Genomic DNA, 27,194 nt, shown 5'->3' with positions numbered 1-27,194 from the left:
GCTGCCTGTATATAAACTCCACAGGCACCTCACCCCACACACCCCACCCTCACACACCCGTGGCCTGCCTGCGCCCTCCATCACCTGAAGACATGAAGGGCCTGCTCGGCGGACTCCTGGCGCTGGCGCTCCTGGTCGGGGCAGGTAAGACTCTCCCCCCTCTGGGACATACATTGTGCCTGTGATGCGCACCCCCAGGGCCCCCCAGGGAAGGCCACGAGGGGAGATTCCAAGGCGACCTGGGTGAAGCAGGCTCACAAGCTGTGAGGGTCTCTACTCCCTCGAACAGCTCCTTATTCTTGGGGTGGGGGTCCTTAAGGAGCTTTAATATGAACTGAGCTACGTCGGTGCATGCCGGAGCCATCTATTTCCACGTCATGTTTTAAATGTATCCCGGTATCACTTTATATCATCAAACACCTTACAACATCCAGGAAGCAACCCATGCACACTTCTTTGTTTCACTACAACTACTATTCATCTTTTTCACGAATAACCATTTCTAATACAAGAAATAAATACACAAAACAGAACTAATCCTCTTTAGTGCTTATTACACTAAATTTTGCGCAAAGTTCCCATCTCTGGGAGTTAGTAAAAGTTGTGCCACGTGACCTGGACATCGGAAGACCAGAGGTTTCAATGTTAGTGGAACTACACAAGAGTCTGACCGGACACCCTCTCCTCACAATGGATCAATAACTCAAATCTAGATCTCCAATAGCCCCACTTTGCCCTTCCAAGGGTGCTTTGTAGGCATTAGCAATCTGCCCTGCAGAAGGCCGTTTAGATCTGTTGAACTCCAGCTGAAACATTTAGCCGTGGTGTGTCCAGGGGTTGATTCCAGGTGTAAAGTGATGCGAGAAGATAAAATTAGGTACAGTGAGCAATGGCACATTCCCCTGTGCAGCCCTTCTCCATGCTGGGATGTGGGATGCTTGGGGTTATCAGACCTAATTTTAGATTTAGTCTGTGAATCCTTGTTGAAGTGGAGTCACAGTAGTTATGATATTCTTCTGAATTCCCATTGCTTGATAGTCTCTACCTACCGGTTTGCAACTTAATTCTCACGAGCAGCCGTCCGAACAGAACTGTTAGTAATTAGGACTAAAGCATGAGGACTCATGGCGTGATCCAGAATCTACCCTTCCAGGAGGTCATTGTGCCCCTAGCGCTCAGATCATCATGCCTTTAGCACACACATCATTGTGCATTTAGCACACAGGTCATCGTGCCCTTAGTGCACAGGTCATCTTTTCTTTAGCAAACAGGTCATTATGCCCGTAATACAGAGGTCACTTTGCCCCTAGCACACAATCATTGTGCCCTGAGCACACAGTCATATCCCTTAGAACACAGATCATTGTGCCCCTAGCACACAGGTCATTGTGCCCCTAGCACACAGGTCATTGTGCCCCTAGCACACAGTCATTGTGCCCTGAGCACACAGTCATATCCCTTAGCACACAGGTCATTGTGCCCCTAGCACACAGGTCATTGTGCCCCTAGCACACAGTCATTGTGCCCTGAGCACACAGTCATATCCCTTAGCACACAGGTCATTGTGCCCCTAGCACACAGGTCATTGTGCTCTTAGTAAACAGGTAATTGTGCCTTTAGCACACAGGTCATTGTGCTCCTAGTAAACAGGTAATTGTGCCTTTAGCACATAGGCCAGTTTTGCCCTTAGAACACAGGTCTTTGTGTTTCTAGTACACATGTCATCGTGCCCTTAGTAGACAGTTCATTGTGCCCTTAGCACACAGGTCATCATGTCCCTAGCGCACAGGTGATTGTATCCCTAGCACAGTGAACATTGTGCCCCTAGCGCACAGATCATTTCGCCCTGAGCACACAAGCCATTGTATCCTTCGTACACAGCTCATTGTGCCCCTAGTACACAGCTCATCATGTCGATAACACACAGATCATCATGCCCTTAGCACACATATTATTGTGCTTTTAGCACACAGGTCATCGTGCCCATAGTACTCAGGTCATTTGGCCCCTAGCACAAGGTCATTGTGCCCCTAGTACACAGGTAACCGTGCCCCTAGCACACAGTCATATCCCTTTAGCACACAGGTCATCATGTTCCTAGCACACAGGTCATTGTGCCCTTTTGCACAGAGGACATTTTGCCTTTTAACACACAGGCCATTGTGCTCTTAGCACACATTTCCTTGTGCCCTTAGCACACAATATTTATGCCTTTAGTACACAGGTCCGTGTGCCCTTAGCACACAGGTAATTGTATCCTTTAGCACACAGTCCATTGTGCTCTTAGCACACTGGTCATCGTGCCCTTGGGACACAGGTTGTAGTGCCTTTAGCAAACAGGTAATTGTGCCCCTAGTACACAGGTCCATGTGCCCTTAGCACACAGGTAATTGCACCCTTTAGCACACAGTCCATTGTGCTCTTAGCAGACTGGTCATCGTGCCCTTGGGACATAGGTCATTGTGCTTTTAGCAGACAGGTCATTGTACCCATTAGCAGACAGGTCAATGTGCCCCTCGCACACAGGTCATTGTGCCCCTAGCAGACAGGTAACCGTGCCATTAGCACACAGGCATATCCCTTTAGCACACAGGCCATCATGTTCCTAGCACACAGGTCATTGTGCCCTTTAGCACAGAGGACATTTTGCCTTTTAGCACACAGGCCGTGCCCGTGCCCAGTGCTGATCTTTGCATAATAGAAGCAATAATGGCACCCTGTCCGCACCCATGTCATGATGGGGCTTATGCCTGACGCAATGCTGGACCCCGGCACAACTAACTTAAACCTGCCCCTAGAAATCATGTGACCACTCATGAGCACAAATGTAGGTGGCTGTTTGCAAATGTTGTATGGACGGAGGCACAGAGGCACCTTGCATATTTATCTGCCACATCTAAGGCTGTATTACTTGTTCTATCAAGCCCCTTACATCCACACAAACACCCACCCATTAATCCATGCACTCTCACCCATTCATCCCAGCACACATTCATTTGTGAAATCATCCATCCATGCATTCAGAGTTACTGACACCTACACCAGGGGCACTCGCCCACTGTTGTGCATTTGTTAGTCCAGGATGACTTTCCAAATGTTTCTGAGGTTTCCGTCACAGAACCGAGATAATGTCTGCATTCGCAAATTGTGGATTCATCCATCCATCCACACATGCAGTCTGGATCACTCGCTCATCCATTTGTCTTCCAACCATTGACTTATTCTAATATTTACCCACTGAACGAATGACTCACACACACACACACACACACAGCCAGAAGTATTTGGTTTGTCAATGTTTGTTTGTTTCAACAATAAGTGCAGGATCTGGTTAAAACCAGATCACACCAGTCGCAAAGTGATGGGGAAAGAAGTGAGCATCTACTTTCAACAGCCCTCAATTTACAGTGCTCTACTCATACATGCAATGTCAGGGCAGATTGATAAAGTGCCTTGGGCAGTGTCACCTGTACCTGAACATATCACACCTGTGCTCATACAGCACAATATAAAGCCAGAGTCAGGAGAGGCGCTGGGAGCAAATTGGTAAACTGTCTTTTTGTTTGGTTTACAGCACATTCCTTGAAGTGTTACACCTGCGATGCAGAACTTACCACTGCGGCCTGCAACACTCCCACCACCTGCCCCGCTGGGTCTCAATACTGCATGAAAGTGGTGGCCTCTGTCACTGGAGGTAAGTGCCAACTCGAGCTCCTGCGTCTGTGTCATCATGTTATGTATAGGAAGAGATGCATACTACACCGATCTCAAGCACAGCGCCTGTTCAAGCATGCAGGGTCTATCTAAGCACTTGTAACATAAAAGTAACAGCCGTGGCTCAAGGTGGCCCTACCATCACCTGCTTGGAAAGTTTATAAACAGCTGTGGTGCAGTGAGCTCTACAGACCACTGGGCTTGGCGCTGCTGCACCTGCTGCACTACTGATAACTACTCTTGTCCCAGAGCTTGTACCTTGGTGTATCCTTCCCACCCCGTGACCTCAGAAAGCCTGGGATGTGATGTCTGCTACAGAGCCCAGAGGGGCTGGGGGGGGCGAGGGGGGCGCAACTATCGAAGGCCTGTCTGTCCTCAGTGGAAGCCAGCATGATGATGGAGAGGAAGCTATGCTTGAGCCAACTGTGGGTCCGTAGGTACGTATGTAATGTCCTTCAGGAGACAGGTCCCAACACTACACATCTATACAGTAATACAGAGAACTCAGGATTCTCAACACTGCAAATCTATACAGTGATATAGAGAACTCAGGCTTCTCAACACTGCAAATCTATACAGTGATATAGAGAACTCAGGCTTCCCAACACTGCAAATCTGTACAGTGATACAGAGAACTCAGGTATCGTAACAGAGGACATCTGTGGAGTGATATAGAGAACTTAGGCACCGCAACAGTGCACATCTGTAGAGTCATTTAGATAACACAGGCATCACAACACTGCACATCTGTACAGTGATATAGAGAACCTCGGGTATCGTAACAGAGGACATCTGCAGAGTGATATAGATAACACAGACATCACAACAGTGCACATCTGTAGAGTCATTTAGATAACACAGGCATCACAACACTGCACATCTGTACAGTGATATAGAGAACTCAGGCATCACAACACTGCACATCTGTACAGTGATATAGAGAACTCAGGCATCACAACACTGCACAACTGTACAGTGATATAGATAATTCAGACTCCACAACATTGCACATCTATACAATAATTTCAAAACTCACACATTACAACACTGGAGACCTGTACAGTGATGCAGAGAACTCAGGCATCACAACAGTGCATATCTGTACAATGATGTAAAGAACTCAGACATCACAGCACTGCACATCTGTGAAATGATGTGGAGAATTAAGGCATCACAACACTGCACCTCTGCGCAGTGATTTAGAGAAGTCCGATATCACAACACAGCACATTTGTACAGTAATCTGGAGAACTCTGCATTACTGTACTGCATATTCGTATGGTAACGTTAAGAACTCAGACATCAAAACACTGTGCATCTGTACAGTGACATAGAGAACACAGCCGTCACAACACAGCACATCTGTACAGTGATATTGAGAACTCAGTTACCAAAACACTGCACATCTGTGCAGTGATTTAGAGAACTCAGACATCACAGCACAGCACATCTGTACAGTAATCTGGAGAACTCTGCATTACTGTACTGCACATTCGTATGGTAACGTTGAGAACTCAGACATCACAGCACTGCACGTCGGGACAGTGACATAGAGAACTCAAAAATCACAACACTGCACATCTGTGCAATAATGTGGAGAACTAAGGCATCACAACACTGCACAGCTGTACAGTGATATAGAGAACTCAGACATCAAAACACTGTGCATCTGTACAGTGACATAGAGAACCCAGCCATCACAACACAGCACATCTGTACAGTGATATTGAGAACTCAGTTACCAAAACACTGCACATCTGTGCAGTGATTTAGAGAACTCAGACATCACAGCACAGCACATCTGTACAGTAATCTGAAGAACTCAGGTTTCAAAGCACTGCACATTTGTATAGGGATATAGAGAATTTAGGCATCACAGCTTTGCACATCTGTATAGTGATGTAGAGAACTCAGTCATCACATCATTGCACATCTGTACAGTGATATAGAGAACTCAGACATCACAGCACTACACATCTGTACAGCAATATGAAGAGCTCAAGCATAACAGCACTGCACATCTGTACAGTGATATAGAGAACTCATTTATCACAATACTGTGCATTTGTAGATTGAAACAGAACACCCATATGTCACAATACCAGGCTTCACAACACAACCTATCTGTGCAGTGATGTGAAGAACTGAGACTTACAACACAGCACATGTGGGCAGTGAGGTGGCTAGCTCAGGCATAACAGCATTGTACATCTGCACAGTGATATAGGGAACTCAGGCATCACAGCACTGCACATCTGTACAGTGATATAGAACTCATAGGCCTCCATCTGTACACATCTGTACAGGGATATACAGCAATCAGGCACCATGGCACTAAACATCTATAGAGCAATACAGCACCCTCGAGCATTACAACACAACATTTATACAGTGATACAGAACACAGAGGATCACAGTATTGTACACTTATACAGTAAAACACAGAGGCCTTTCTGAACTGCACGTCTGTACAGACATACTGCACATTCAGGCATCAGAAAACAGTATATCTTTGCAGCCATATAGAAGGCTCAGGCATTATGATACAGAACATCTATGGACCCACATAGAGTACTCAGGCATCAATCCACTGTCCACCTTTACATTCATATTAAGCTCTTAAGCATCCGACCACAGCATCTCTGTACCGTGATGTAGAACACTCAAGCATCACAACGCTGCACATCTGTACAGTGATGTAGAACACTCAAGCATCACAACGCTGCACGTCTGTACAGTGATGTAGAACACTCAAGCATCACAACGCTGCACGTCTGTACAGTGATGTAGAACACTCAAGCATCACAACGCTGCACGTCTGTACAGTGATGTAGAACACTCAAGCATCACAACGCTGCACGTCTGTACAGTGATGTAGAACACTCAAGCATCACAACGCTGCACGTCTGTACAGTGATGTAGAACACTCAAGCATCACAACGCTGCACGTCTGTACAGTGATGTAGAACACTCAAGCATCACAACGCTGCACGTCTGTACAGTGATGTAGAACATTGAAGCATCACAACACTGCACATCTGTACAGTGATGTAGAACACTCAAGCATCACAACGCTGCACGTCTGTACAGTGATGTAGAACACTCAAGCATCACAACGCTGCACGTCTGTACAGTGATGTAGAACACTCAAGCATCACAACACTGTACATCTGTACAGTGATGTAGAACACTCAAGCATCACAACGCTGCACGTCTGTACAGTGATGTAGAACACTCAAGCATCACAACGCTGCACGTCTGTACAGTGATGTAGAACATTGAAGCATCACAACACTGTACATCTGTACAGTGATGTAGAACACTCAAGCATCACAACGCTGCACGTCTGTACAGTGATGTAGAACACTCAAGCATCACAACGCTGCACGTCTGTACAGTGATGTAGAACACTGAAGCATCACAACACTGCACATCTGTACAGTGATGTAGAACACTCAAGCATCACAACGCTGCACGTCTGTACAGTGATGTAGAACACTGAAGCATCACAACACTGTACATCTGTACAGTGATGTAGAACACTCAAGCATCACAACGCTGCACGTCTGTACAGTGATGTAGAACACTCAAGCATCACAACGCTGCAGGTCTGTACAGTGATGTAGAACACTCAAGCATCACAACACTGAATATCTCTACACTGATATAGAACAAACCAACATCACTATACGTCTGTACAGGGATATATCGCGCTCAGGCACCATAAAGCATGCATGCATCACAACACAGCAAATATGTAGGTCAGTTTAAAACACCCAGATGTCACAATGCTGCACACCTGCACAGAGGTATTGAACACAGAGGTATCACAACACTGTACCCCTCACAGTCATTTGAAACAATCAGGCATCATAACAATTTACATCTCTACAGTGACATTGAACACTTCAGCTTCACAATACTGAATATCTGTAAGGCAATATAGAACAGTCAGGCATCCCAACACACCATCTGTACAGTGATCTAGAATAGAGAGGCATACAAAAATATCCACCTTTAAAGCAGTATAATGTCCTGAGGCATCACAACACTGAACATTTGTACAAACATAGAACAGTCAGGCACCAGAACACAGTACTTCTGTAGAGCCAAGTACAAGACTCAGGCTCCATGCCACATCATACCTCTACATTGATGCAGAACAAACAAACATCACAGCTCAGGACATCTATACAGTGATATGGATCACCCAGGCATCACAACACCACACCTCTGTACAGTGATATACAACACCCTGGGCTTCACAGCACTGAACATCTGTACAGCCATAGAGACTACTCAAGCATCACAGCTCTGATATCTCTACAGATCTGTGCAGGGATATACAACACTCAGGCATCACCGCTCAGAACATATAGAGCAATATAGACCACTCAGGCATTGCAGCGCAACATCTGTACATTGGAAATTACTCAAGCATCAGAGTAGTGAACATCTGTATAGGGGTATACAGCATTCACTCATTATAGCACTGCTCACCTCTAAAGAAAAATAGAACACTCATGCATCACAATGCAGCACATCTGTGTGGCAATATAGACCATCGAGGCATCACAACACGGTACATCTGCATATGGATATACACCACTGAGGCACCCCAACACTGGGCACTTTACATGGGGGTAGAGGACTCAAACACCAGAATATTTCACATCTGTATATTGATATGACACAGTTCACATCACAGCATATCTGTACAGCAACATAGAGCACTCAGGATTCTCTGCAGTGATATAGAATGGCGCACATTTGTAAAGCGATAAAGAGCACACAGGGAGCATAACACAGTACATGTATACATGGGTACAGAGCACTGAGGAATCACAAACTGTACATCTATACATGGGTACAGAGCACTCAGGCATCACAAACTGTACATCTGTACATGGTTAAAGGGGCACTCAGGCATCACAAACTGTACATCTGTACACAGGTACAGAGCACCAGACATCACAAACTGTACATCTGTACATGGTTGCAGAGCACACAGGCATCACAAACTGTACATCTGTACACGGCTACAGAGCACTCAGGTGTCACAAACTATACATCTGTACAAGGCTGCAGAGCACACAGGCATCACAAACTGTACATCTGTACATGGCTGCAGAGCACACAGGAATCACAAACTATACATCTGTACAAGGCTGCAGAGCACACAGGCATCACAAACTGTACATCTATACATCATTAGAGAGCACTCAGTTATCACAACACTGTATAACTGTACAATAGGTACAGAGTACCTAGGAATCACAGACTATACATCTGTACATGGTTACAGGGGCACTCAGGCATCACAAACTGTACATCTGTACACAGGTACAGAGCACTAGACATCACAAACTATACATCTGTACATGGTTACAGACAACTCAAGCATTACAAACTATATATCTTTACATGGTTACAAAGCACTCAAGCATCATAAATTGTACATCTGTACATTGTTACAGCGCACTCAGGCATCACAAACTGTTCATCTGTACAGTGATATGGATCATACAAGCATTTCACATTTGTACAGTGATATACAGACCTCAGGCGACATAGCACCGCAAAGCCACACAGGGATATTGCACATTGAGGCATTGCAACGCTGTACATCTGAACAAGGGTGGGAGTACTAGAGCATCATGACATTTTATATCTGCACTGTGATTTAGAGCATGCAGGCATCACTACACTGTATGTTTTAGAGCAATATAGAACTCTCAGGTATCACAAGGCTGCACCTCTGTGCAGTCATGTAGAGTGCTCACATATCACAATACGGAATATTTGTGAAGCAGTATAGAACACCAAGGGATTATAATACAGCACATGTAAGATACTGCACAAAAACATTCACAGAATTCCAAATACAAAAACCCAAGAAGGGACAGCACCTGCTATACCTCATCACCTCTCAGGCAAGTACATACCATTTTCACCCAGAAATGGAACACAAGAAAACTAGATGCAAATTCTCATTTCACACACTCCAACCTGTTGCTCTATGGCTAGGTTTGCAACATGCAAATGCAAAGACATACATATATACACAACTCTTTTGCCAGAGAAAAGAGGATGTGACTCTTATCACTTAAGAAAACAAACACAACACTGACTAAAAATAGAACTCTAGGCGTCTTTCACCCTAGAACAGAGGTTCTTAACATTTGCTATCTGTGTACCCCAATGCATCAGTACTTGGGGATGGGGACCCTCACCCAAGCAGTTTCCATGAATTGAATCTCAATACACAAAAATACAGATACAAACTTACATCAAACCAATACGAACATTTACATACTGTATTTAATTAATAGACTAAAACATTTACAAATCATTTTTTTTAATTTCAATGGGAAGGTTGAAACTTTTGTTTTATGTCTAAAAGATGAAGCAATTCGCTGGATGCTTGCATATCATTTTGTCTGCTTTGATCTAAATGTCTCTTTATCTTGAATTATGGGAGAGATGCAAGTGTACAGTAAAAATCTAGTATAGCTGATTGTTGGCCTCCAGTAAAGCACTGTTATATGCCAACAAAAAGAAAGATACCAATGTAGGGCCTTATTTAGATCTTGGCAGTAATGGTCTGACTGTCAGTTTCCTGTCTGAGAACCCACCCGTGGCCATGACAATCTGCCTGCCAGATTTAGATTTTGGCAGTCCCATAGACTTTAACCCACCTGAGTACTGCTCACTCTGCCAGGGATTCCCATCTACCATGACAACACCATAGGAAAGTGTGGCTCATGGCAGGAACTCCAGCCACATTTCCCACCGAGCAGGTTTGGAAGTGTTATACCACAAAGCAAAATGTGGCGATCCGATCTCCACTTCTGACTTGGCAAATTAGTGGGGAAGGGGTGAAAACTCACCTTTTCTCCCGATTCTTCCTCCATTTCTGGCTGGACAGGAATGGACAGGACCCTCCGTTCCTGACACCATGGTACAATGGAGAAAACACGACCCCCAGTCACTGCACACAAAGATAGGTAACCTGCATTGGCTGTGTATGTTAGGGGGTCACTGAACATGAGCACGGGACCAGTGCAGACATATACATGTCACAGTATTTTGCATATGTCTGGGACATTAGTGGGTCAGACACAGATGGGGACACACTAGTACAGTGGTTCCCAACCTTTTGACTTCTGTGGATCCCCACTTTATCATTACCTGAGCCCGTGGACCCCCAGTGAATTTGTATTGGATTCCAGGGACCCCCCAACTGAGTCATTATTGAAAGCTATGGACCTAATGTGTTAATATTATGTTATTTTCCAAGCAGTCGCGGACCCCCTGAGGAGGCTTTGCGGACCCACAGGGGTCCCCGGACCACAGGTTGGGAACCACTGCACTAGTACACAACACATATCGAACACATAGACAACTTTCATTATCGTGACTGTATTCATTGCCACATGAATGCTGGCAGCACAATAATGGTACATTCACACTTGTCAACTATAAACATTGCAAGGGGACCTGTACCTGTCATGTTGTGCATTGAGTTGTTTGTGTGACTCTGTATGTGTATATGTGTGTGCGACACAATTAGCTGGGTGCGGTGGAGGTAGACGTAGTGGGTGATTTATTTATGTTAATATGTATACCACTTGCATATGGCATGGATGTTGTTGTGGGTTGTGTTGTGTGTTGTGGTGCTGTGTGGAACATTCAGGTGAGTGTTGTTTTGTGGTGGTCATTGTTGTGATGTGTGTAGTTGTGCTTGTGTGCACGTTGTTTGTGTAGATGTGTGTGTAGTTGTTTTGTTTTTATCATGTGCGAGTGCAGTGTCACTAGTGTGAGTATGTTGTGTCAATGTGTCTTTGTGGCATGTAAGTCTTGTGTTGGGATGGCAATGGATAATGGTGTGTATGTGGTGTGTGGTGCCATGTGTGATGCAGGAGTGGGCATATGTCAAGACTGTAGAGTGTGTGTCTGTGTGAGACTTACCTGTACTCCGTAGCCACGGCCGTTGTCCGATGTCCATTGGGTCCAGCAATGTCCTCCCTCAATCAGCAAACTGTTGGCAGGACACCTACAAATCTAAATACGTCCGTCGAGATCCTGCCTACCTGGCGGCTAGGAAGAGAACTCTGTCATGGCAGTCTGCGTCTCAGTCCCGATACATCTAAATAGGGCTGGTGGAACAACGTCAACTTGACGATCTTTTCGGGCCCAGCACTATTGCAGGTTGGCAGTAACGCCGCCAAGACCTGAATCAGGCCCTTAATTTTTAGTCTTCAATTTTAAAGCCCTTCACATTGACAGAGATTTGTAAATGTTTAAATTAAAAAAATTTAAGGATATATACCTTATTAATCAGATAATATTCTTTTTTTTCTAAATAGTTGAACTCTTTAACAATTGAATTATTCCAACTGGACCGAGAACTTCGTTGTAGAAAGGCCCTGAAAACTTGGTTGTTCATGAGTTAGCCTCCTCTCCTTCTGTTGCAGAGTGGTTAGTGCTGTGTTGGGTCTGGCACTGGGAAGCCTCCGGGTACCAATGTGCTTTATAGGTCCTGAAGAATTAAATAGACTATAATAGTTGCAGACCCTGTGACCCCGTGAAACGCCACTGGGGACGCTGAGGGCGCTGTGGACAACAGGTTGAGAATGACTACCCTAGAGACCTACAGACACAGATGATGGTATTTAACCTCAACACAATACTACCTCTAAAAGGAGTCTAACACTATTAGATGCTTCTTTTTTATGTCAAGATTGTTTTATTGGAATTTTATATTAAATAGCATACATGAAAAGAAACTATAGGGGTCATTCCGACCCCGGTGGGCGGCGGGCGCCGCCCGCCGGGCGGAAGCCTCCAAAAGACCGCACCGCGGTCAAATGACCGCGGGGGTCATAACAACTTTCCCGCTGGGCCGGCGGGCGATCTTCAAAAGATCGCCCGCCAGCCCAGCGGGAAAGCCCCTGCAAAGAGGAAGCCGGCTCCGAATGGAGCCAGCGGATTTGCAGGGGTGCGACGGGTGCAGTGGCACCCGTCGCGATTTTCAGTGTCTGCAAAGCAGACACTGAAAATCTTTGTGGGGCCCTGTTAGGGGGCCCCTGCAGTGCCCATGTCAGTGGCATGGGCAGTGCAGGGGTCCCCAGGGGCCCCACGACACCCGTTCCCGCCAGCCTGGTTCTGGCGGCGAAAACCGCCAGAAACAGGCTGGCAGGAAGGGGGTCGGAATCCCCATGGCGGCGGTGCAAGCAGCGCCGCCATGGAGGATTCACTGAGCCAGGGGTAAACCGGCGGGAAACCGCCGGTTCCCCTTTTCTGACCGCGGCTTTACCGCCGCGGTCAGAATTGCCCATGAAGCACCTCCAGCCTGTTGGCGGTGCTTCCGCGGCCCTCTGCCCTGGCGGTTTCAAACCGCCAGGGTCAGAATGAGGGCCTATATGTTGCTGTAGGAGGCTGGCCTGGTGTGTGGTGGGTACATATGGCACTTATACCTTATACCAGGTCCAGCTATCCATTATTAGTGTAGTGAAGTCAGTGTCAAGAAGCCAGGCTGTCTAGAGGTAGCTGTGGATGAGCAGTCAAGGCTTGTCTAGGAGGCATGCAAAGCTCATGCAATACCACTGTAGTCACACAGCACTTACAAACATGAAAGAAAACACCAAGTGTTACTAAAATAAAGGTACTTTATTTTGGTGACACAAATACCAAAAATACCATAGAGGCTATACTTCCTTAGGAGGTAAGTAATACACAAATTATATACACTAGTTTGCATAGATAGGCATAAAAACAGTTAGAAAACAGTGCAATTAGTGAAAATAACAATGGAAAGAAATAGCCCTAGACTAGACTAGACTGGTTTATGCCAGGAGGGCACCAAATGTGTCCTTCAAAGTATTGCCAGGGGCTTGGGGAGTGCTGTAACACCTATTTCCAAAGGGAAAGAGCGTGACACCTCTCTCCCAAAGGAAATCCTTTGTTCTGCTTTCGTGGGCTTGAGCTGCTCAAGCAGCAGGTGGCATAAACCTGTCTGTGAGGTGGCAGCAGCTTGGGCTGTCTGGAAAACCTCAGAAGGCAGAAGTGGCAAGACTGGGGGTCCTCCAAGGAGCCCCCCGAGTCCATGGGATCATACAACCAATGCTTGCAAGAGCATTGGGGTATTATTCCAACATGTTTGATATCAAACATGCCTATGTTCTGAGTTACCATTATGTAGCTGGACACAGGTATTGACCTGTGTCAAGTACACGGCTAAAATGGTGTCCCCATACTCACGAAGTCTGGGGAAATGGGCCTGGAGTTCATGGGGCCACCTCTACTAGTGCAGGGGTGCCCTCACAAACATGTACTTTGCACCCTGCTCTCTGTGCTAAAAGGCCTGCCACAAGGGTGACTTATAAGTGATCTAGTGTAGTGAAAAGTGGCAGTGAAAGGGTGCTTGCACCTTTTCATGTAGGCTAGTAATGTGTGGCAAAATATATGCTGCAGCCAATAGGGATCCCCTGGAACCCCAATGCCCTGGATACCTAGGTACCATATACTGGGAACTTATAGTGTGGCACTATTGTGCCAATTGTGGGATGATATACAGAGTTTTTGGGAGAGAGCATAATCACTCGGGTCCTAGTAAGCAGAATCCCAGAGAACACAGAAAAACACACTGACCTCAGGCAGAAAAATGGGGTAACCATACCAAAAGAGGGTACGTTCCTACAATTGTAGGGTAACATCAAGTAGGAACAGTAGATTAGGGTACAGCATGAGCAGTCGGTACACATATTTAAAAGTAGAGAGGATATATAAGTGTATTTGTTTGAAATGGTGAGGTGAGGTGAGTTTGATCATTGTATATAATATGACAGAGTGGTTTTTTGATGTTGTGTTGAATGATTAAGATACCACAGTTGTAGATGAAAGAGTGAAAGTAAAAGAGCGGAGACAAGAGAAGAGAAGAAGAAGGTGATAGGAGGTGAAGCGTAGGGAGTACATTGGGAAGGGGGTGGGTAGGGAGAGGGGGAGAGGAGGAGAATGAGTGAGTGAATGCATGAATGATCAAGTGATCTAATGATGCAGGTTACACAGACGAGTGGGACATAAAGGGGGTCATTCTGACCCTGGCGGTCAACGACCGCGGGAGCACCGCCAACAGGCTGGCGGTGCTCCCAAGGGCATTCTGACCGCGGCGGTATGGGCGCGGTCAGAAACGGAAAACCGGCGGTCTCCCGCCGGTTTTCCGCTGCCCTGAGGAATCCTCCATGGCGGCGCAGCTTGCTGCGCCGCCATGGGGATTCCGACCCCCTCACCGCCATCCTGTTCCTGGCGGTTTTGACCGGATGGCGTGAGGGGTGTCTTGGGGCCCCTGGGGGCCCCTGCAGTGCCCATGCCAATGGCATGGGCACTGTAGGGGCCCCCGTAAGAGGGCCCCAAAAAGATTTTCAGTGTCTGCCATGCAGACACTGAAAATCGCGACGGGTGCCACTGCACCCGTCGCACCCTTCCCACTCCGCCGGCTCCATTCGGAGCCGGCTTCCTCGTGGGAAGGGGTTTCCCGCTGGGCTGGCGGCCTTCTGGCGGTCGCCCGCCAGCCCAGCGGGAAACACAGAATAACTGCGGCGGTCTTCTGACCGCGTAGCGGTATTCTGTTGGGGGAACTTTGGCGGGCGGCCTCCGCCGGCCGCCAAAGTTAGAATCACCCCCAAAGTTGTCTAGTTTGCACCAGAGTTTACCATTCTTCATTTGTGTTGTTATCAAGTATAAGTTTAGTGAATTACAGGTGGTTCTGGTGAACTGGACCCTTTCGCACCATGTGTGGGGGGATAGTTTGGATGTCTTTCCATTCATTGAGGATAGCTTTAAGGCCATTTATGACTGGAGTGTCCCATAGGAGATGATCATTTCTTTTTTAATGCCTGTTTAATGTCAGTGAGGAGGATGCCCAGTGTAGTAGAGTCTACAGTAGGAATCCTTTTTGTATGAGGTATTTGAGATATTGCATTACTGATGTCCTGCCAGAATGTTTTGGTGGAGGTGCACTCCATTAGCATGTGTTTTAAGTCTCCTGTTTCCCGCAGCTTTAGCAGATGTCGAAGGATTGGAGGACTACTTTATAAAGTTTGGCTGGAGTTCAGGGGGCCATATTGGTAATCCAGCTTGAGTTACCATGGAGTTATTATGTTGGAAGTGAGGTTACTCTAGGTAATTGGCCAGTTCTCTGAGACCTTTGGAGTGTTGTTGGAATCTGATAGTAGAATTTCCCACTTGTCTTGTGTTGGCTTATTTAGTGAGGTTTTTGTGGGGGATTGGAGGGAGTAAAGTTTAGAAGTTAAGTGACCTGCTTTGGTAATTTTCTAATGTGTCGAATAGGTCAGGTGGGTTGGAATTTTATGTTTGGCTATAAGTGATTTTTGAAGGAAATAGTAAGAGTCTAGGTACTTTAAGTCAAATTTGTCTTTAATTTGAGAGAATGGTATAGGTGAGAGGGTGCCGATATCTCCCACCAGGAGAATATCTTTTTCTGCCCATTTCCCTATATACTTATATACATTTTTCTCTCTTCTAGTTTTAAGTTGTCACTGTGCCATAGCGAGGCTAGATATGAGTATTTAATTTTGACCAGTAGTTTGTTGTTAATTTTTCAAAATGCCTGTACTGTGCTGGATAGACTGTTTTTATAATGTTTATAGAGTGGTGTGTTTTAATTTTTTTGACAAAAGTGAAATGCAGGTTAAGTGTTAGTGAGGGTAATTTCAATAGCAAGCCATGGTGGCGAGGGGTTGGTGGTGGTTAGGAACCAGCGGCTCCCCCGTTTCGCTAGGAAGGCATGTTGGTATCTCCGGTGGTTGGATAAGATTAGATCTCCAAGTTTTTTCTGAAGTCTCAGTTTCTTTAGGGCAATTCTGGGCTTTTTAGATTTCCATAGGAATTCGGCAAGTAACGTTGTCTATTTTAGAAAAAAAGGTGTCTTTGAGGTATATGGGGCACATGCTGAATAAAGAGTTAATGAATGGGTAATCATCATTTTGATGGATTCTATTCTACCCCACCAAGTAATGAAGCTGGTTGACCATTTGTCTAAGCTATCTTTGATGTTATCTAGCGTATTGTTCTCGTTGAGATTGATGGAGTCTTTAAAGTTATGGGTGAACCATACACCCAAGTATTTTATCTTATCTTGGGCCCATTTGAGTCCATAGGGGCTGATGTATTAACTGTTGCAGTACACATTGAGAGGAATAACTTTTTCCTTGGTGAGGCAGTAGCCTGACATCTTAGAGTATTCATTGATGTTGGATATGATGTGCTGTAAGGCTGAGTATGCCTAGGTGGTAAAAAGGAGAATGTCATCCGTGTAGGCGGCTAGTTTTTGTGGGCCTGACGAGAAGGGGATACAAGGGATGAATGGATATTCCATGATCAATGTAATCTGGGGTTCTAGCATTAGTCAAAATAGTAAGGGGGGATGAGGGTATCCTTGTCTGGTTCCTTGTTGGAGGTAAATGGGATTTGACAACTTTCCACTGATGTTTATTCTAGCTTTCGGTTGTTTGTACAGAGCAAGGATTATTTTTGAGAGAGCAGGGCCAAAGTTGAAGGAGGTAAGTAAGGCTTGGAGGAAGGTCCATGATACCTTATTAAAGGCCTTCTCTGCGTCTAGTGCTATTGTGCAGGTTAGTTGGGGCAGGAGTTTGCCTATTTCAATCTCATGGCTAAAAAGTCTGATATTATCCACCCTGAATCTCCCTCAGATAATTCCTGATTGAGATGGATGGATGATGTTTTTGAGAATGGGCTCTATTCTGAGGGCTAGGATCTTTGTGTATATTTGGCAGTCTGTCGTTATGAGGGATATAGGTCAGTAGTTCTTAGGATTTGATTGGTCTCTTCTTTGGGTATAACAACTATGGTTGTCTCCGTGGTGGAGCCCTCAACAGAGCCAGTGGAGGAGAAGTGGGTGAATAAGTCTTCTAGGTAAGTGATCAGGGAGGTACGCCAAGTTTGATAGAATGACGCGGAGAAGCCGTCATGGCCCGGAGCCTTCCTAGCTTTCATTGTTTTGATCACATTTATGATTTCTTTGCAAGAAATAGGCTGTTCTAGTGATATTTTTGTTGACTCATCTATCTTAGTTACATTAACTTTGTTGAGGTAGTTTAAGCATGTGTCATAAGATGTGTTATTACTTTTGAAGTAGAGGGTATGGTCATATTTTTCAAATGTATTTAGGATGTCCTTTTCGTTTGTTGATGTGATGCCATGCTCATTGGTTATTGAGGTTATTCTTGTCTTCTGACTGCTCTGTTTTAAATAAGACAAAAGTATTTTGCCAGCTTTATTACATCCACAGAAATTGATGCCTTTGCAATTTTGAACTCTTTGGTGGGCTTTGTTTCCCGGAATCCTGTTGTATTCATACTTGAGTTCAACTGAATTGTTTAACTGAGTTTTGTTTTTGGTGTGTTTGAGATCTTTCTCTAATGCTTTTATTTTTAGTTCTAGTTGGTTTGTGTTTTGTTGTTTAAGTTGTTTTTCTTTGACATAAGTTCAACAAGTGCCCGTGGATAGCGCATTTTAAGGGTATCCCAGATCAAATTTGCGTTTGGACCAGAAGACCTATAGACTTCTATGTATTTATCTATCTCTTTTTTTATTATTTCCTTAAAGGAGGGTTCCTCCGTGAGGAGGTCATTCATTCTCCATGATTTTCTTCCTGAGTATTGCAAGCGATATCATAGAGTAATAAAATACAGGCATGGTCTGAGACTAGGATCAGTGGCGTAGCGTGGGTTGTCAGCACCCGGGGCAAGGCAAGTAATTTGCGCCCCCTAACCCCGGACAAGGCAAGTAATTTGCGCCCCCTAACCCGTGGATTTTAGCACTCGAGTCTGTTGCGCCTGGTGCGGTTGGCCCCCCCTGCACCCCCCCACGCTACGCCACTGACTAGGATTGGTTCAATGGTTGGGGGAGAGGCGGCTGGGAGGTGAGTTTCATCAATTAAGATATAATTGATGTGAGAGAATGTATTGTGCGGCCTGGAAAAAAATAAGTAATCTTTCCCTGTGGGATTGAATAGTCTCCATATGTCTTTAAGTTTTAGAGAATTGCACATGTTTAGCATTAGTTTTTGGGGTTTACTGGGTTTAAATTGGCATGCAGAATTCTGTCAAGGGTGGCGCCTCAAGGTAAATTGAAATCTCCTCTTGGATCATTCTGCAATTTGGTGGTAAAGTTGAGAGTGTTTTTATTGAGATTAATCCAAAAGGTAGGATTGTCGTTATTGGGAAATAGATGTTCATGACAGGATAGTGAGGCCAGAGGTTTTCGAGATAAGGGCGATCAGCCCATTTTTTTTGTTTGTGGCTGGGGTGCATGACAAGTCACTAACCCATTCTTTGCCTCTTTCATGGACACCTTGGTTTCTTGAAGAAGAATGAGGTCTCCCTTAAGTTTATGTGTATAATCTAGGATTATCTGTCATTTGGTTGGGTGAATTAGACCCTGGACATTAAGGGAGAGTATTTTTATGTTCTGCATTTTTGTGGGAGGTGAGTCTTCTCATCAATGTAACCAGCTAAATGCCAGTTATTGTTTGCCAGTGAGGTTAGGCTGGCAGGGGGCTGTTTGAGTGGGTTTGAAGGGATGGCATGGCTGAGGGGAAATTGAAATTTTGAAAGGCGAGGGAGATGGGGTATGGAGGAGGGAAAGGGGATAGTAGAGTAGCACAGGACAGGAGGAAAGATATAAAAGGTAAAAATAAAATGAAGACGAAAATTATAGTATAGTGATAGATTAAATATTTGTGATGGTAATCTAGATACCATGGAGAGGTATCTGACAAAATCTAACTGAGGAGAGGTGATAGAGGCCACGAGTGGTCAAGCCTAGGTCCGGAGTGCAGTCTTGCGGAGCCCGGTTTAGAATAAGGTGTGTATTAAGAGTCACTGCAGTGTCTAAGTATGGTATGTGTACCTATATTGTATGGTGGCTGGAGTACCTGGCATTCTTTCCATAGTGGTGCCTAGTGAGTTCGTTGCCATTTAGCGGCAGTGGATAATAATGTGTATTCTGCTTTTTATATTAATGCATTTGCAGGTATAGTAGTTGTAGTAGATAGAGAAAGTGTAATATTTGTAGTGAGTGAGGTGGCTATTTGTGGGGTGGGTGTTAGTTGGTGACAAGTGTCATTATTTCTGCCGAGCTACGATTTTATGTCAACAGTAAGTGTTGGGAAAAATGGAACTCAATGTGTTTCATAATTATGGGGAACAATGTGCAGTTTGCAGTAAGTGCGCAAACCTATTGTCATTATAGTGCTAACATTATATCAACATAGTGTCAATGTGAGCTAACAGAGTTTCAACGAGTTATCAGTAAGGTGTCCACCTAGATCCAACATATTAGCAACCCAGTACCAGCATAATGTTCACGTAGTGCCAGCATATTCTTAACATGCTGGCACTATTATGTTGAAAGTGATTCAGTCAAGTGACCTCAGGTTACTGTATTGTAGTTTCGATAGCAATTGGACAACCGATAAGCACCCATTGGATGGCACTGGATTTGAATGATATTATTATCAATGTGAGAATGGTATCAATATTAATAAATGTCAATATGAGATTTGATAAATCTAAATTGTGTTGAAAGTGAGGTGATGAAACATTGCAATAAATCTGTCATCAGGTTGAAGGCAATTATGAAACATTCAATTTAACCAGAGTAGGTTGAATGTCGTTAAAGAGATACAGTACCAGTCATTAAAGAAGAGAAGAAAAATCTTACCATTGGTTAGGGTTTAACACTATGTGGTTAGGTTTATTGTTAGGCTATTGGTAGGTTAGTAAGTGCTAGTTAGTTTATTTAAGGTTTTGTAGGCTGCTGACCACTTTATTTATTCTGTCCCGGCTTAAAGAAGTGGAAGCAACTCAAACAAATATTTCAGCCTGTTATAGTTATTATGGAAGAATGAGCTTGTACACCCATGTGTCGATCACATGGGCCATTCAGAGTTCTGTAACGTTATGGAAAGAACATGAATTGGGTTTTCATTAGGCCGTTTGTGGGCAGACTTTTTTATTGTATGTTACTAAAGAAGTTGAAAGCTAGTGAAAGTTAGTAGGAACGATTTTTGTTAAGTTTTAGCCATTCTGTCTGAGTCTTTAAGATGTCATTTTCAGGTCTTTGATTTCCGCAACGTAGGAGTCCAGTTCCTTAGGGTCTTGCCATTGTAAGCTGTTTTTATTCATACAGGACCAGTAAACAAAAATTGTATTGACTTATATTTAAAAGTTGTCTTTTGGGAAAGGAATACATTTCATTTCTTGACATTCTTGACAGTCTCTTTGGAGTAATCTTGCAAGATTCGAATAGAGGCACCTTGCCACTTAACTCTCTGTATTTTCTTCATCTGTGTTAGGATGGCTTCAGTATGTGAGTAGCGGAGGGGTCTGAAAAGGAGGGCTCTTGGGGCTTTGGTGTTTGCAGGCTCATGTGTGGGCACTCTGTGCGCTTGGGATATTTCAAAGTCCATATCTAAGTTTATATTGAGTACTTGGGGGATACATTTTTCATTGAAGGTTGCACAGGAAGTAGCTTGGTTTTTGCTACCTTCAGGGAGTCCAGGAATGTTCAGAAATACTTGATTGACTGTATTTCTGGACACACCACTATTGGTCCGAATCAACAATTCTCTTGAACATTAAGAGGAGTACTGTACCATTCATCAACCGATTTGCTGCATCTAAGCTTGTACCTGTACTCCGCTACTTTATATGCTGTGTGTGCTGTGGTCTCATCTGTTTATTATCTTTCCCTGAATTAGTTATATTAAATCTAACAATGTCAGGTTGTGGGATTTATTGTAGCAGTTATTTTGATGCCAAAGTAGAAATATCTGGCTCCTATTTGGACTCTATTAATGAATATAAAGTCTCCCGATTTTAGTCTATGAAGCTCATTCACTACAGTGAGGGGTTTGTTGTGCTAAAATGTGTGCACATTCTCCTTAGGCAACCAACAATAAGTGCAGTGGTTAAACCACAGAGGCTTCTAGAGGACTAGCTTCTGCAGCCACGTTCACAACATAGATGATGGACTACTGTCATCAGTCAGCCCAGGCCAGTGATGCGGGCGGGACGGTGCTTTGTGTACCTTATGAGTAGTGTCCACAGGCCAGGGTGCAGGAAGCAGCGCTGGTTCAGCAGGAGCATCGTCACCGGGGATGTCCAGGCTGCGGTGTGAGCAGGCGATGCCAGAGTGTGGGCCCACAGGTCATGAGGTGAAGTCATCTGATGACGGCGTCGGTGGAACCAGGGTCGCAGTGCGAAGCGGGGCAGTGCAGCTCCGTGGCACGTCATCAGGTCACGATGCAGGTAGCGGCTTCATTGGCGGTGTCACAGTGGTTTCTGCTCTTGAACAGCACAAAACACACAGGCCCATATTTATACTTTTTTAGCGGCGCGTTTGTGCCGCTTTTTGACGCAAAAGCAGCGCAAACTTACAAAATACAATCGTATTTTGTAAGTTTGCGCCACTTTTGCGTCAAAAAGCGGCGCAAACGCAGCACTAAAAAAGTATAAATATGGGCCACAGTTCCTAGTGCAGCAAGTCAAGGAAACTGAAGTGTTTGGTGTCCCTGAGACTTCCAAAAGGAGGCAAATTCTACTGCAAGCCATTGGAGAACTTTCTCAAGCAGGACACACAGCAAAGTTCACCCTTTGCACTCTTTTCAGGCAGAAGTAGCAACTGCAGGCCAGTCCAGCAAAGAAACACAGCAAAGGGACAGTACTCCTCCTCCTACTCTTCTCCTGGGCAGAGGTTTCTCTGGTTTCTAGAAAGATTATAAAAGTCTGGGGTTTTGGGTCTTCTTCATATACCCCGTTTTGCCTTTGAAGTTGGCAATTTTCAAAGCAAAGTCTCAAGTGTTTGCAAGATCCATCCTTATCCAGGCCACACTAGGGGGTTGGAGAATGCATTGTGTGAGGGCAGGCTCAGTCCTTTCAGGTGCAAGCGACCGCTCCTCCCTCCACTCTAGCTCAGATGGCTCATCCAGATATGCCGGCTACACCATAGCTCCCTTTGTGTCACTGTGTAGAAGAGAGGTGTAAACAGACCAACTGTCATACTGACCCAGATGGGGAATCCACAAAGAGCCACAGAATGGTTTAAGCAAGAAAATGCCTACTTTCTAAAAGTGGCATTTTCAAACTCGCCATCCAAAAAACAACCTCACTAAAAGATGTATTTTTAAATTGTGAGTTCAGAGACCCTAAACTCCATATTTCTATCTGCACTCAAAGGAAATCTGAGCTTTAAAGTGATTTAAAGGCAACCCCTATGTTAACCTACGAGAGAGATAGGCCTTGCAACAGTGAAACCTGAATCTGACAGTGTTTCACTGTTAGGACATGCAAAATACACCAGTACATGTCCTACCTTTTAACTACACTGCACACTGCCCATAGGGCTACCTAGAGCCTACCTTAGTGGGTGCACTTGCCATGTCGAATTGGCAGTTTAACACTGCACGCACAGACACTGCAGTGGCAGGTCTGAGCCATGTTTGCAGGACTACTTCTGTGGATGGCACAGTCAGTGCTGCAGGCCCACTAGTAGAATTGGATTTATAGGCCCTTGGCACCCCTGGTGCACTTTGCTGAGGACTTATCAGTAAATCAAATATGCCAATCATGAATAAACCAATCAACAGTACAATTTACCTAGGGAGCACTTGCACGTTAGCACTGATCAGCAGTGGTAAAGTGTGCAGAGACAATAAATCACCAAACACAGACTCCACGAAACCATAAAAACAGGAGGTCTCAAGGCAAAAAGACAGGGGAGACACGCCAAAAAGGTGCCAGATCTAACACATACCTGATCAACACTGTGGTATTTCTGGTGTTGTAATTATACCCCTCCCCACAACTAGATTTTTTCATCAGATTTTATAACCGTGGTTTGAAACTTAATTTAGGAGGTGGCACCACTTAACTTGTTATAAATAATAATGAATAATTGATGATAAATAGAATCACATAATGAAATGTTTAGTTTATCTCGTCTCTGGGACTCAGAATTTGTAGAGATATTGACACTAAATACTTTTTATTTTTAATCAGGGTAGGATGCCATGTTTGAATGTGATGACCTTCAAGCAGTGGATTTCTACATATTAGCCCTTTTCTTTCCTTACAGTGTCAGCGGTTTCCAAGAGCTGTGCTCCAGACTGTACGGAAGGGTCCGTCTCTGCGCAAGGGTCGTCAGGGAGTGTTTTCTGCTGCAAGTCTGACCTGTGCAATGGCGCTTCCAGTGCCAGGATGAGCTACACCCTTCTCTCCCTGGCAGCGGGCATCAGCGCCCTCCTGGTCAAAGGTGCTCTGTAAGGTAAGGGAAGTGGGGCTGGATAAAAGCCGCCCATGGAAGAACCCTTGGAAGATGCTGGTAGTTGTCAAACTTTCTCACGGTGTGGCTACACATGCTGCGTGTCCATGATTTCAAACAAGAAAGAAAAAAGCAAGCCCACCTTTCAGTGCTGGATTAGTGGCCCGTTTATGCCATGCCAACCATGGGTGGCCCCTACACAGCACACACAGCTCACATTATGCCAAGGAACAGCTGCTATGTAGCGATATTGCAATTGGATGTGTTTTGTGTGAATCAAGCAAGCATCGTCCAGATTCAAGAACACACTTGCCGGGAAAAAGTCCTGGTCCAGCTGTCCCAATCACCCACCTGGCCGTCTGGAGCCCCGCCCCTCTAGCTGCCCCTGCCGCAGCATCCTATCACACACTCAAGCATCTCTTTCCCTTTCTGTACCTCATACCTTCACGGGGACTGGCTGCAGAGTATCCCGGCATGCACCAGGATGTACTGCAGAGATCCCAGGATGCACCAGGATGTACTGCAGAGTATCCCGGCATGCACCAGGATGTACTGCAGAGTATCCCAGCATGCAGCACGATGGATGGGGGGATGTCCCTCTGATGCCAGGATACTGTGCCTTCTGGTGCCAAGGGGGATACACACCTCAGCAGTGCTTGAAATGGAAATTTAGAAGTGCAGTTGCTCCTTGCCTCGCAGACTTCAGAGTACCTATTTGGTGCTGAGAAGTACCAGTACTGTTCCATAAAAATCAATGAAGTTTTGCTGATCAGTGCTGGCACTATTCCTTCCAGATACTGAGTGCCTGATAGCAACTGCTGAACCCTAGAAGTGCAGGTACTCACTAATTAGAGTACCTGTTTGCTCTTGGTACTCTCCAATTCAATTATTACAGCAGTTCAGAGAAGTGCAGTCCCTCTCCCGGTGAAATGACAGAAGTGCAGGTACTCAGTGCCAGGCGGTACCTGCCCATTTAAAGCACTGGTACCTGGCCTTTTAAAGCAATGAACCTCAGTCCATAGCATGTTGAATTACTCACAGTGGAGGTGCCTAGCTCAGGATCTCATTGGTTCACTCCATCTTCAGCTTGGCACAACCAGAAAAACACCTTTGTGTTCCAGGGTGCACTGAGGCACGACCCGAAGATGCAAACACTACGAGTCCTCCCTCACAGGGACAGAACATATATTGATTTTGCCAGAATCCTAGCACCAATCATCTGCTCCCAGTGTTTTTGATCCTTAATTCTGAACGATGTGAGAAAAGCCATCACCCTGATAACTCGGGATTTGCAAATCACATAATTGCTTTTGGTTCAGCCAACAATTATTCCAATCTCTACTGAAACCCCAGCCAAGGCCACTATTGGCAAAACAGGCAGAAAGGTACCTGCAAAGATCTTTTTCTCTGCCTGTAATGAATTTTCTGGCTTTTTGGAATTCACAAACATTCCCAGGAGTACGCCTGGAAAGCTCCATCTGGAGTTAGTAACAACATACCATGACTTACACGGAGCCCGATAACTACAGCAGATCTTTGCCAGAAGCAGGGGTGCCCCCATCCCACGTAGAGGGGTTGCTAGCTTCTGTAGAGGTACTCAGAAAGAAGGGACCCTACTTCGGTTCAAGGCATCCACCCTGACCTCAGCTGAACTTTGTGGGAAAGGACCTGCAAGAACTAAACTTTATAACAACTACTGAGGTGCACTGACGCTGGTTTTCTGAGTGACCCTAAATTATACCATACACTTACTGATTCTCATTCTGTGTGCGCAGTAGTGTAAATACTACTGTGTGTGTCAGAGCCCACACAGCCCAACAGACTGACCCCCCGGGGCACAAAAATACTTTGCCCCTGTGGGGTACCTCTAGCAAAATGTTCAGGCTATTGCCTGGTGTGACCCCCTCAGCAGCATTTCCTGGTGGGGGGAGGGGAGGGGGCAGGTCCTAAAGTGAGGCTCTATTGCTAAGCCTTGTCTGTTTCATCCTCTAATAAAAAGGTTCAATTTAGGGGTCAGTAGTTGTTATGGGCGAGCGCAAAGTGCTCAGTCCATTCTGTAATCTCTCTTTGGGCTTCAAACCACGCCCATGTCACGTCAGTCACTCACATTGGTTGGTGGGCTTGCCTTTTAAAACCCGCTTGCTTTCATTTGTAAAAGGCATGCATACGTCATGCCTTTTACAGTGTTTAGCCCACCTACACAGCACCGGTAAACTACTGAAAACATACGAGGCTCGATGTTTTCAGCCTGGAGTCCGGACTACTTTATTTGTTTATTTTCCACGCAGCGCCATCGCGCTGCATTTTACATAGTGCAATTGCGCTGCATTTTTTTTCTTTACACCACTAATAGCTCTAACTCGAGCAAATTCGAGACCTTGAATTGAAAATGCTTGTTTTATTTACTGTCTCTTAAAACGCCGTGACATGATCTCCTGTTTGTTTCTTCCTAGCTGAGGTGACCAAGATCACAGAGAGGTCTACGCCCGGTCCGCCCGCACGTTTCCTGCTGTCTGTGATTTAGAGAAAAGGCAACAATACGGACTCTGATATCAGCGATGGTGATCGGATAATGTCGGATTAAATGAATATACATGTGTGCTTTCTGTTCTTTTATAAACTAATATATTGAAGCTGGCCCATCACTTTATACCCTCCATGGTTCAGTAAATGTGGATACAGCCAAGCTGTCATTTTTATTGTTTGTCAACCATAAATAAAGAAATGCTTTCCCTAAGCTTTTGCTTAGCATGTCTCAAACTAGGCTTCGTGGCACTTTGTAATTGTTAAAGACCTATAAAGATGTTTCCAATGAACGTTTATTCATTCAGTTCCAAGGGCGCCAGGAGAGCACAGGTCCAACCTCAGGGCCTCAATGTGCAGGTGTAAATAGACCTGAGGTTACAGCATGTCATGGAAAACAGTCATTAGGTCACTAAAGCAGCTCTGTGATCCTCGCCAACCCATGCCATCTGTTGCAGCCTACAGTAGAAAGCTGCTGCTGGAGCATTCCCTGGGACCTCAGAGGTGAGAGGTCAGAGGTCCTCTTGGTCAGCTGGCTGCATCCACCGAACCTACAGCCTCAACACACAGCAACATCAATATCCCTCCAA

The 27,194-nt window shown here is 45.2% G+C and overlaps 1 protein-coding gene across 1 annotated transcript; it reads left to right on the top strand.

The window, feature by feature from the left end:
- Positions 1–26,841, top strand: LOC138283055 (lymphocyte antigen 6E-like). Its single transcript, XM_069221197.1, has 4 exons — positions 1–144; positions 3,575–3,694; positions 23,896–24,084; positions 26,535–26,841. Exons 1-3 carry the CDS (start codon positions 93–95, stop codon positions 24,081–24,083), a joined length of 360 nt encoding a protein of 119 aa, XP_069077298.1. The 5' UTR covers positions 1–92; the 3' UTR covers position 24,084; positions 26,535–26,841.
- Positions 26,842–27,194: the final 353 nt, after the last annotated feature.

The sequence above is a fragment of the Pleurodeles waltl genome, chromosome 2_2 (assembly GCF_031143425.1).
Source record: "Pleurodeles waltl isolate 20211129_DDA chromosome 2_2, aPleWal1.hap1.20221129, whole genome shotgun sequence".
In the NCBI taxonomy this organism is placed as follows: Eukaryota; Metazoa; Chordata; class Amphibia; order Caudata; family Salamandridae; genus Pleurodeles; species Pleurodeles waltl.
The sequence above is the reverse complement of the archived record's forward strand: the minus strand, read 5'-3'. Positions and strand labels throughout refer to the sequence as shown.